Source organism: Talaromyces proteolyticus (assembly GCF_021365285.1).
Source record: "Talaromyces proteolyticus strain PMI_201 chromosome Unknown BGW36scaffold_2, whole genome shotgun sequence".
NCBI lineage: Eukaryota > Fungi > Ascomycota > Eurotiomycetes > Eurotiales > Trichocomaceae > Talaromyces > Talaromyces proteolyticus.
This window is the reverse complement of record NW_025764278.1, coordinates 46,442-57,830: the sequence shown is the minus strand read 5'-3', so window position 1 is coordinate 57,830 and position 11,389 is coordinate 46,442. Positions and strand designations below refer to the sequence as shown.

Here is an 11,389-nt window from a genome sequence, read left to right as displayed (position 1 = left end):
TCTACCAAGTCTCCTCTCTTCTCAAGATCTCTTCGCCTGTAAAGCTAATAAACCTCACTAAGGTGCAAAATGCAGTAGCCGGTCTTATCTGCGGGGAAGCGCTTATCTTTGTGGAGACGCAGGCTTGGAATAAAGGATAAAGGTCGAATCTTCAGGTTCGTTGGTGTATTAGCGCCTATCTGCTCGTCGAGAAGATACACTAGGAATGCCACGCCGGAACGCCGTAGGAACGTTCCGGTGGGTTGGCCGGCTGCGTCGGTTATTTACTCGAGCTAAGTGGGCATTATTGATTATGCATTCTCGTTCTAGTCGTCGGCAAAACATACCAAGTCAGAGTTTGCGTATAATGGCAGATCTGTGCGTCACATTATTTTAACTATGCCATGCTGATACCGAACAAACTAACTGCTTTCTAGGGAAACATATTCGGCTTCATTTGCCTTCTTAGAAGGACTGTGGGAGGTAAGGCCTCACAGCATGATAATTTGCCACATTCAATTGATATATATATATATATATATATATGTTCAAATCCAGAGATTGAGAGATATACTAATGTTTCAATTAGGCCGGTGTCAGCCATGTATTCGTCAACCTGGGCTCAGATCATCCAGCGATTATGGAAGCGCTGTCGCGCGCATCCCAGACAAAGGGAGTGAATTTTCCTCGCGTGATTACATGCCCCCATGAGGTTGGTGCCAATGATACGCAGATCTCCAATATCTGTGGCTAACTCGTGTTGGTCTATTCATATAGATGGTCGCGATGTGCATGGCGGATGGTTTTGCTCGACTCACCGGCAAGCCCCAATGTGTTATCGTTCACGTCGATGTAGGTACTCAAATGCTAGGATGCGCAATGCATAACGCTTCGGTGGCCCGATGCCCCGTCATTGTGTTTGCCGGTCTCTCCCCCTTCACGCTTGAAGGAGAGATGCCTGGTTCCCGGACAGAATTCATCCACTGGCTACAAGATGCTCCTGACCAGAAACAAATCGTCTCCCAGTTCTGTCGATACACGACTGAGTTCAAGACAGGCAAAAATATCAAGCAAATATTGAACCGTGCCATCCAGTTTGCTACCAGTGACCCCAAGGGACCAGTGTATTTGACAGGGGCTCGCGAAGTGATGGAGGAAACAGTTCCGCGATACAAACTCGATTCCAGCGTATGGAAGGGCGTGGCGCCAACCGCACTACCTCAAGACGGCCTTGAGACGATCGTTTCGCTGCTAGCAGTCGCTGATGAGCCACTGATAATTGTTGGCTATACAGGACGCGACCACGGCACCGTTCCGGAATTGGTGTCCCTAGTCGAGAATATCCCTGGAATTCGCGTGCTAGATGGTCTGGGAAGCGACGTCTGCTTTCCACAGACCCATCGAGCCTCCTTGGGAGTGCGAATTGGTAGTCATGAGCGCATCAAGACGGCCGATGTCATTCTTGTGTTACACATCGATGTGCCGTGGATTCCTACGCAGTGCAAGCCTCGTTTAGACGCCAAGATTGTCCATATCGACGTTGATCCCCTCAAGACTAACATGCCGGTGCATTACATTCCTGCCCTTCATCGATACTCGGCAGATGCAAAGACGGCGCTTCGGCAGCTCAATAAATATATCGCCAGTCACACGCAATACTCCACGCTTCGCATCTCGGAGCCGCACCTGTCTCGCTGGTCTGCTTTGGCAGCCGAACACCAAGATCGCCTAAAGCGATCTCAAAAACTCGCATTGGCCTCTGATGAACTCGCTTCTCCTTCAATCTCTCATCTATGTGCAGCCATACGACAACAATGCCCCCAAGACACGATATACTCAGTCGAGGCTGTCACTAATGCCCCTTTCGTCTATGAGCAGTTGCAAGTAGACAAGCCCGGTCATCTACTCAACGCAGGTGCTGGTGGTTTAGGTTGGTCAGGTGGTGCGTCAATTGGCATCAAGCTTGCTGCAGACTGGCTGGCCGGGGGGCAAGGAAAAGGCCAGTTCGTATGTGAGATTGTTGGTGATGGTACTTTCATGTTTGGTGTACCAGGAACTGTATACTGGATCGCTCGAAAATACAAGTTGCCCACTCTGACAATAGTCTTGAGTAACAAAGGTTCGTTAGTCTATGTTGCTGGCTGATCGTAGTTGAACTGACAGAAAATTTAGGCTGGAATGCCCCTCGTGTTTCTCTTGAACTCGTACACCCAACTGGTTACGGCTCAAGAGTGTCCAACGAGGAGCTGAACATCTCATTTGCGCCAACCCCGGACTTTTCAGGGATAGCCAAGGCTGCTGCCAATGGAAACGCATGGGCCGGCGTCGCGAGGACAGTTAAAGATTTGTCAGTGCTCCTACCTGAAGCCATCCAAAATGTCCACAGCGGAATATCAGCTGTGCTCGAAGTCCAACTCGCAGGGTCCTGGGAGGAGGAGAATAATGTTCGGAGTCAGATCTGATCGCTTTCTATCTTCCCACATATGGCTAGGGGTTTGAAAGTACTTCATTCAAGTTAGATGATATATAACAATATTCACCAATATCCTGTGCGCGCTTATGCATCAAGAAAGTAATGTGTAAAATTCGTAGTAGTAGTTTTGTGACTCTTTTTTCATCTTTGTGTATTTATGGCAGACTTACCAAATGTAGCTCTTCCTTGCAGATACTTCCTAAATGGTTTTTGATATTGTCATCACGCTTGCTGTCTATATGAGACTTAATACAAGATTGCAGGCTACAAAGTACTATCAGTGAGTTGCACACTATATAAATAATAGTTGGAAGATGTCTAACTTGAAATTTCTTTTCTACGATTGACACGAAATTAGTGATAAGCCTCTATAACAAACTTAGTTGGGAAAAATTAGCGACTTAACTAAGTCACTTTCATTCAGTTCGGAATTGCTCCGGAATGGAAGGAAGTCGCTCGCACCCTTTTATACATAGTCTAGCGGAGGAAATGTTGATTCTATTCCCAGGCAGTACCCAAGAGGTAGGGAAATAAAATTTTTTTGGCACAATGCTCCACCATCGTCCAACAAGGGTCCTGGTGCAACTCAGCCGCGCGAGGACTAGCAGAAGGTGCGCCAGGATAAATGGCATCCACTCGCATAGTTACCAACAGGGAAACGTGCCTTTGGTAATCAATGGACAAGATGTCACGACAAGCGAAAGTTTCGAGGTCATCAGTCCACTGACTGGCAAGCCCATCTGGCGTACAGCGACGGCATCCAAGCAAGAAGTGCTCGACGCAGTCGAAACTGCCCAGAGCGTGTTCCCTGCATGGTCAAAAACCAAACCACACGAGCGACGAGACATCTTCCTGCGGGCTTCTGATCTTATGGTCAAGCGCCGAGAAGAACTCGGAGAGTACATGCACCAGGAAATCGGCGCCAATAGGCAATACCAGGACTTCATCTTGGGATTAAGCATTGAGGGGCTGCGAGACACTGCAGGAAGAATTGCTGGTGCCATGCAGGGCCAAGTCCCAGTCTCAATGCATCCAGGAATGAACTCGATCATCCACAAGCGACCGTACGGTGTTATTTTAGGAATCGCGCCATGGTATGTTGTTCAGTCTTCAACCTTTCTTTCTTTTTTAACATTCGAAAACCGGCAGGAATGCTCCATATCACCTTGGTCTTCGTTCTATTACTTTCGCCCTAGCGGCCGGCAATACTGCTATTCTTAAAGGGCCAGAGCTCTCTCCGAAATGTTACTGGGCATTTGTTGATGTGTTCAGAGAAGCCGGTCTTCCCGATGGAACACTCAATCTCCTCTTCCATCGGCCCGCGGATGCTGGGCCAGTGACAGAAATGCTCATTTCTCATCCACATGTGAAGAAGATCAATTTTACTGGCAGCACCAAGGTTGGAAGTATTATTTCTGCCACTGCTGGGAAGCACCTGAAGCCCGTTTTGATGGAGCTTGGAGGCAAGGCAAACGCGATTGTGTTAAAAGATGCTGATATCGAAAAAGCTGCTCTACATTGTGCGAATGGCGCGTTTCTCAATGTAAGGAATATACACTTAGGATCGAATCATTTTTTATCATTTTCTAACGGCATCTACCTAGGCTGGTCAAATTTGCATGTCCACTGAACGTATTCTCGTTCATTCGTCTATCGCTTCTAAATTCGAGTCGGTGCTTAAGGAAACAACATCCCGATTATTTGGATCTCCTGAGACAACTCCCGTCGTCGTCACTTCGGCGTCGGCTAAGCGAAATCGCGAGCTTGTTGCGAGCGCCGTGTCCCAAGGAGCCCAAATTCTCTCCGGAACCACAGATATAGTACACGATACGGACACAAGGATTAGCCCCATTGTGGTCAGCAATGTGGACAAGTCAATGGGCTTGTATGGGACGGAGTCTTTTGGGCCTAGCGTCTCGCTTTATACTTTTGAAACGGTAGAGGAAGCTGTGGCGTTGGCAAATGACACAGAGTATGGGCTCGCAGCATCAATATTCACTGAAAACCTCGCAGAGGCCTTCCAACTAGCAGAACTGCTCGATTCCGGGGCGGTGCATATCAACTCCATGACTATCCATGACGAGTTCGCCCTCCCTCATGGAGGCGTCAAGAAGAGTGGATTCGGTCGTTTCAACGGCTATCAGGGCTTGGACGAATTCTTGTACTGCAAGACAGTTACCTGGATGCAATAATTGAATTTGGGAATTCCCATGATGGTGTTTTGTGACATCAATTTCTGTCTACATAGCTCCTGTTCGTTTGTGTATGTATCAATAGTGAATTCATGCCAGCACTCCCGGTCCTAGTTGCGAATTAGATTTAACCAGTTTCATTATAACGCTACATTTCAATTGAACGCCAATGTTTTTGCACTCAAAATTCAAATACAAACAGTCAATTTATTTCTTTATTCATTTTGGTTTTTCTGGTCCTACTTGATTCTTTCCAGAGCTTCACGCATTTTTCCCCTCCCCGCAGGTATTCTGGCAGATATGGGACTAACAGAATCGATGCGTACGGCTGCACCCATCTCCAAAGACGGAATGCTGCCCTGACAGTGTCAGTCATGTTCCTGAGTCACTGTCCTGCTGTCCCGAATAGTGTTGGAGATCCGGAATGGCGAGGTGATTCCGAAGTACGGAATGATATGGCTAGGTCGGAACACTTGTGTTTCTCCCATCAGGCTTGGTGGAGAAAATTTCTTTTGTTTTGTGGGCTACACATATATAGGAAACTCTTTTTATGAACTACGTTTTACAGGCAGAGTCCTCTTCACTCAGTTTTTCGCATGCACTCGAAGTGTTCCCCTACCACGTCCCTACTGCATCCAGACCTGCGCCATGCCTCAACCTCGATACACGACCGTACCTAAATACAATTCCAGGGTCCTTGTCCGTGGAGATGTTGGCTACGAGGTATGCAGATGCAACAACCCTACAGCAGACACGCCAGACCGGTTTCCATCTGAAATCCACGTTGTAGAAACCCCAACTGATGTGGCTACGGCACTCAAGCGTGCCACTGAGTTGGGAACAACTGTCGGAATTCGATCCTCAGGTCATATTATGAATCTTGGAAACCTCATCCAAGATGGGATTCTGATCGATACGGTGAATCTCAATCGGCACATTAACTATGACCCGGTCACGAGAGAAATAGCTTTTGGCCCTTCTTGTCGAGTCGAGGAGTTGGCTGCAAAGCTAAAGGAGGTGAACCGATTCTTCCCTCATGGCCACGCGCCCACTGTCGGATCAGGGGGCTTCCTCCTGGCTGGGGGGCAAGGATGGTTTGTCCGTGGATGGGGCGCCACCAACCAGCAGTGGATTCTCAAGATGGAAATTGTCGTGCCTGATGGCCGCACTGTAATAGCCAGCCGAACTGAAAACCAAGACTTGTTTTGGGCAGCCAGAGGCAGTGGCTTGGGCTTCTTTGGGGTTGTGACGCGCTTCTGGGGAAGAACAATTCCGGCGTCTAAGATGTGGGAGCGCATATTGAAATTCGAAGTTAACTCGGACAACTACGAGACACTGATGACGTGGTCTATTGAGCGCGGACGCGACACTCCCAAATATGGCACTGATTTGAATCTTACCATTGATTATCCTCAAAAGTATGACCCAGCGTATACCACAGACGACGTGCCCCCCGGCGCAAAGCTCCATTTGACTTTGAACCTTCTCTGCTACACCGACACCCTCCGTGAAGCTCGAACACTACTCAGTGCATATGACAATATGCCTGAGAACGTTCGAGAATGGTTGATTCAATTCCATCCAGTACAAAGCAGAACCTTTGAGGAAGTGTTTAATAGAAAACGCGGCTTTCTAGGAAATTCTGGGAAAGAACGTTGGCAAATTAACAGCATCATGAACGACCCAGCCGTTCCACTGCCACGAGTAAGTTGTCTCTCAATGGTGGGATGTATATATCCATGCAAGACTACGTGCTAACAGGAAATCTTAAAGCTTCTCCAAGCCATCAAGCCAGCTCACCTTGAGCTGCCTACTCGGACTACATCAGTATTCATGTGTCACTGCGACATTGTCCCAGATGAGGAAGATGCAGTCCTAAGTCTACCACAGGATTTATACATCTCAACAGTAACTGGATGGACAGACCCAAAACTCGAGCCTGCCATCTACCAAAACATGCGTGACCATTACAGGCGAGCATTCCCTGTGGCAGTGGGCCAATACATCACCGAGCTAGATGTCAACAATGACGACGCAAACGTGAGTGCTAATAATAATATCCCGTTAAAAGAGAGAGAAATATGTTTGACTAACAACTTCATAACAGACCAAGGTTTTCTCCGATACTGCGCTAGCCAAGTTCCTTAAGATTAGAGCGAAATGGGACCCTAAAGAATTGTTCCCTAACTACAAGAAGTTCGTTCAAGCACATGACAAGATAAACAGGCTGCAGAATAAACCATCGCTTTAGTGCAAATTCTGACATTTATTCTCTATTTCGATATGAAATTAGACAGCTACATTCTTTCCCATCCAAAATTCTAGACAGCTCACATATTAATATCCAGTACTACAATATCTACCTATCAATATATATATGTGTGTGTGTGTGTGTTTTGTGTATACGAATAAAACCAGCAATTATTGACAGTAATGAACTTTTCTTTGTTGATTTATCTTAATAGACACAATTTCCACCAAGGAGCAGATGGGGTTCACACATCCCTGGTCTGAAATCAATTTGAAATCAATTTGTAGTGGTCTTAGTGCTGGTTTGCAGAGAAAAATTTGTTGTTTCCTGAGAGTCAGGGAATACACCTATGTCAAGTCCCAAGAAGGGAAAAAAAAATTCCCTCCAATGTTGTCAAATCATAGAATCTCATTTTCTTGTTGCTGCTTACCTTGTCAAGACATCTTGCTAGGTGGAACACAAAGTGTACATTATGAAGCATGCCTGTCTAGAATGAAGGACTAAACATGAAGAAAAATATAAGGACTTACAATAGGTAGTGCAGTTAACGGTGAAATATTAGAATATCGTTAGTTATTGATTTTGTATTTGTCATCATACGTAACCACAGAAAGCAAGACCAAATGACCTTGCTCATAAGTTACAACACAAGTTGGTCATGGAAAAAAGGACGTTAACAAGAGGCCCTGGGGCATTTTCCACATGTTGGATTTCGCTGTCATGAACAGTTGGCTAGCCACATCAGATTTATTTTTGTCTCTTCTGCTTTTCTTTTTGGCCAGATTTCTCTTGTTACATATACGCGCCATAATATTCATTCAGCACAGAGCTACTCACAAGGACTTCATGGATATAGAAAAAGAACATGTGTAGATGTCATTCTTGTCTGCTAATGAAATATGAGGTCTCAAATCCCATGTTCTAGCATCTAACCCTACGGCCTGCGTTGTTCGTATAAACTATGCAAACTACCGTCGACCGTCAAGTAACCACTTCAAGCCTTCAGTGCAGTTCTCTGCAAACTTCGAGGAGAGAGAGTGTGTTGGATAGCTATACCAAAATATATGTGGCATCCCGGGATATACGATTACACGTGTCTGGATTTGATTGTCCAGACGCAGCTCTCTTTCATAAATCAGTGCTTCGTCCCTAAGGATATCAGACCCGCAGATTTGAAAGAAATGCGGGGGTAGGTCTGCATGGCCGGTTGGCCAGAGCAGAGGGTTCCATAAAGGTGAAGTGATATCCGGAGATACTACCTGATCAAAAAATGCAATCGACTTTGATGATAGTGAGCCATTTGCATTGCGCCCTAGGCTTTCCCGACTTTTGTAGAGATCTTGATATTTGTCGGTCATTGCCTGTGGTACGAGGGTGGGAAAAGCACTCAAGTACACGCCCGTTATAGGCGGATAAAGACCAATATCGCGCGCTCGATGGATCAGGGGGATTGTGATATGGCCACCTGCAGAAGAACCGCCCAGGACAAAGCCTTGAGATAAATCTACCTGCAACGCGCTCGCATTATCAATAACCTGTAAGCAATTATTTGAATGTAAGCCAGTTAGAACATCTGGTAGGGAGAAAGGCTGCTGCTTTACCCAGCGAATTGCATCCCAGCAATCTTCATAAGCGGTTGGGAACTTAGATTCCGGTGCCAAGCGGTAGTCCAGGCTGACAGCAACACAACGACAGGCCTGCACAGTGCGAATACACGCCGCAGATTCCATTTCAGGACTGCCAATACAGAATCCGCCACCATGGATCATGATCACCAGCGGCTTGTTTTCGTTCTCCTGTTCGGGCGAGTTATGGCACCGATACAGGAGAGCGCGGACTTTATGACCGTCTTGAACCGGGATAAACAGTTCTGCCTCGGTCACATCACCAGATGCTGCTGCCAGAAGTTTGTCGGTATCGTCACGGAGCGCCTGGTGCCACGCCGCGCGTGTTTGCGCCAGAGCAGAAGCAGAGGATCCGATGCCTGGCAGCCGTCGCTGAACGCCATTCTCGAGCATCTACGTTGCATGTTTTTAACATTCATATGGAGCATATGTCATCGCTAGTACGCACCTCAACGAGCTCTGGGTCGAGAGGGCTGAATTCATCCCATCGTTCAGGATCGTTAACTCGTGCAGCCTGGTCCATTGAGCGAGAGGCAGAGGGGAGTACCTGAGAAAGAACCTAATAGCTTCTGGCATATCATCGTGTCTCAAAACACATGCTGGCGTGGGTGTTCCCTTCTAATATCAGCAGCCCCCATAGCAGGTCGCCAAGCTCGGCCGGCTAAACAGGGTTGCTCGGCAAATCGCGCTGCCAAACACGCTAGTCTGCATTTTGTTCGCACGGCAAATGTCTTAGTCAGACAGAGTAAACACAAGCGCACACACAAAACACGAAGGCCAGACCTGTTGAGGGTCTTCTCATGCATGTAGAACCAACTATTAGATTTAGGTAGTCACTGATAAGCTAACTACCGCTTGGAAGGACTTCAGTGCCGCACGGCGCAGTGCAGAGCTAGTCATGTGAGAAGGGCTGTCTGATTGTGGAATAGCGTGTGGTCTTGACGTGAAACAGCCGACTCGTTTGCCCTCGTCAAGTCTCTCTCGACATGCGACTGTCAGCCTCCATGGATGCAAATAGACGATCGGCTCAATGTCTTCTCCATCGAATTCGCAGTGCAGACCGAGCCCTGCGAATCAAGTCTTTCGCTCCCGACTAGGGTGCTGGACGTGTCGCGAAAAGAAAGTCAAGTGTGACGAACAACGCCCGCGCTGCCGAAGGTGCATCCGTTTAGGAAGATCTTGCGACTACACGCAGCGCCCTCGCAAGAAATATACACGGCGCAGTCAGGGGAAAGGAGCAGAAATCCACGATGATCCCGATACAGGCCCATTATCCTTGCCGAGTGGCTCGCCAGATGATGGTTCTTTACGGGCAGTCATTATTCATGCGGACCACCAGGGAGAGACACAGCACAGGAGTGGTATGCCCACCCTCCTAGATGACAGCAGCCCAACCCAAACCGACTACCTCCGTTTCTTATCGGCATCAGACCACGAAGCTATAGACTACTTTCGCTCTGTCCTGTCTACACTGGTCGACACCAAGCTTCCGGAGCACTCCGGGCCAGCTATGGTTTGGACCTTGGCACAAAGAAACCCCATGCTGCTGCATATGGTGTGCACCTTGGGTGCCCAGAATTTGTCTTATCAGACGACTTTAGCACAAGACCAGGTACGATTCCGCCGAGCGCAAGCAATGCAGCACTACGGGGATGCGCTACAGCTTTTGAGTGCCGCGACCCACAATATCCATGCCGTGCACATGTCCGATTTTGATTGCATCCTTGCCACTCTGTGGTTGATGATTGTGTACGAGCAGAAATATGGAGACGGGCGTGGAGTAGGCCTCATTGCACACTTCCAGGGTGCCGCCCTTCTTCTCAAGGATCACCTGCGGAACATCTGCGGCACTCTCACTGACCTGGACGCAACTCACAATCTCAATTCTACTCTGTCTCCTATCAGCAGCCGGATGGTGATATGGATCTCTTTAACTGATGGTGGCGCGACATTTAACGAAATTCGAAGCGGATTCAATCACCTACTCGGCGAGGCACTGCAGCACGGCAGTCATGTTAATGTCGTCATCATGAGACTTCGCTTAATCGTCGCCCTCCACAAACATTCAAATCTGGCATATCGCGAAATTTGGGGCGATTCATATCCCCAAACCCAGCTTCTCGAGGACTTGGCTAGCGAGCATCTATTCTATCTACAATCCGAGGCAGGCCAGCTACGGTATGTCATTTCCCAGCATGTCGAGGGCGATCATACGGACCTAGAAGCACAAACTTACAGCACCCACCACATCATCCAAGCAATCCAGGACTTGGAGAGGCGATACAGCGGTTATATTGAAGCGGCAACGCTTTTGGACTTGCCTGAAGAAGGGTCACAAAGAAGATTTGTGATGAATATCCGCACCGCAGTGGCATGGTATTATGCAGTTTTGCTCTATTTTCACGCATTTTGCCCATCGGACAACAGCACCCAGCGGCAAAGGGCCCTAGGAGAGACCATGAAATTGTGTGGAAAGGCCTTCCAAGACCACAAAGAACGGGCCATGTTACAAATGGCCTGGCCATTGTACGTTGCAGCGTTAGAGACGGACGACATCATTCACCAGAATTGGATCCTGGATCGGTATGATGCCCTGCAAAACTACGGCGAGAATTACCGGCGGGCCTATGAGGCGTTGCGTTTGGTACTGTCGCAGCCGCGGCGGACCCCGATTGACCGATATGAATTTCTCCAGCGGGGCGGCGGAAACGAAAACTTTACCATCTGACTTGAAATTGGCCGCGGCCCAGTCGGCTAAATCCGCCGCGATTCCAAATCACTTGCGAAATTCAACCAAGATACGAAGCTTGCTTGACCCCGATTTTCTCAGCAGAAGATTTAAACGCGGGTTACCCGGCAGAGGAACGTT

General features: G+C 48.0%; 5 protein-coding genes across 5 annotated transcripts; 4 read left to right on the top strand and 1 right to left on the bottom strand.

Annotated features, from left to right (window-relative positions):
• Positions 1 to 619: 619 nt before the first annotated feature.
• BGW36DRAFT_393501 (thiamine pyrophosphate enzyme) lies at positions 620 to 2,441 on the top strand (the record flags this gene model as incomplete). Its single annotated transcript, XM_046217814.1, has 3 exons — positions 620 to 691; positions 757 to 2,098; positions 2,152 to 2,441. The coding sequence occupies 3 exons, from the start codon at positions 620 to 622 to the stop codon at positions 2,439 to 2,441; spliced, it is 1,704 nt and encodes a 567-aa protein (XP_046076049.1).
• A 560-nt stretch (positions 2,442 to 3,001) lies between these two features.
• On the top strand, positions 3,002 to 4,644 carry BGW36DRAFT_422611 (putative aldehyde dehydrogenase; the record flags this gene model as incomplete). Its single annotated transcript, XM_046219727.1, has 3 exons — positions 3,002 to 3,546; positions 3,602 to 3,995; positions 4,057 to 4,644. The coding sequence occupies 3 exons, from the start codon at positions 3,002 to 3,004 to the stop codon at positions 4,642 to 4,644; spliced, it is 1,527 nt and encodes a 508-aa protein (XP_046076048.1).
• A 648-nt stretch (positions 4,645 to 5,292) lies between these two features.
• Positions 5,293 to 6,898, top strand: BGW36DRAFT_403525 (oxidoreductase, FAD-binding protein; the record flags this gene model as incomplete). The annotated part of the gene is made up of 3 exons (XM_046218900.1): positions 5,293 to 6,348; positions 6,418 to 6,684; positions 6,752 to 6,898. The coding sequence occupies 3 exons, from the start codon at positions 5,293 to 5,295 to the stop codon at positions 6,893 to 6,895; spliced, it is 1,467 nt and encodes a 488-aa protein (XP_046076047.1).
• Positions 6,899 to 7,863: 965 nt separating this feature from the next.
• Positions 7,864 to 9,043, bottom strand: BGW36DRAFT_354467 (alpha/beta hydrolase fold-domain-containing protein; the record flags this gene model as incomplete). Its single annotated transcript, XM_046213525.1, has 2 exons — positions 7,864 to 8,913; positions 8,969 to 9,043. 2 exons carry the CDS (start codon positions 9,041 to 9,043, stop codon positions 7,864 to 7,866), a joined length of 1,125 nt encoding a protein of 374 aa, XP_046076046.1.
• A 507-nt stretch (positions 9,044 to 9,550) lies between these two features.
• On the top strand, positions 9,551 to 11,248 carry BGW36DRAFT_422608 (fungal-specific transcription factor domain-containing protein; the record flags this gene model as incomplete). The annotated part of the gene is made up of 1 exon (XM_046219726.1): positions 9,551 to 11,248. The coding sequence occupies one exon, from the start codon at positions 9,551 to 9,553 to the stop codon at positions 11,246 to 11,248; it is 1,698 nt and encodes a 565-aa protein (XP_046076045.1).
• Positions 11,249 to 11,389: the final 141 nt, after the last annotated feature.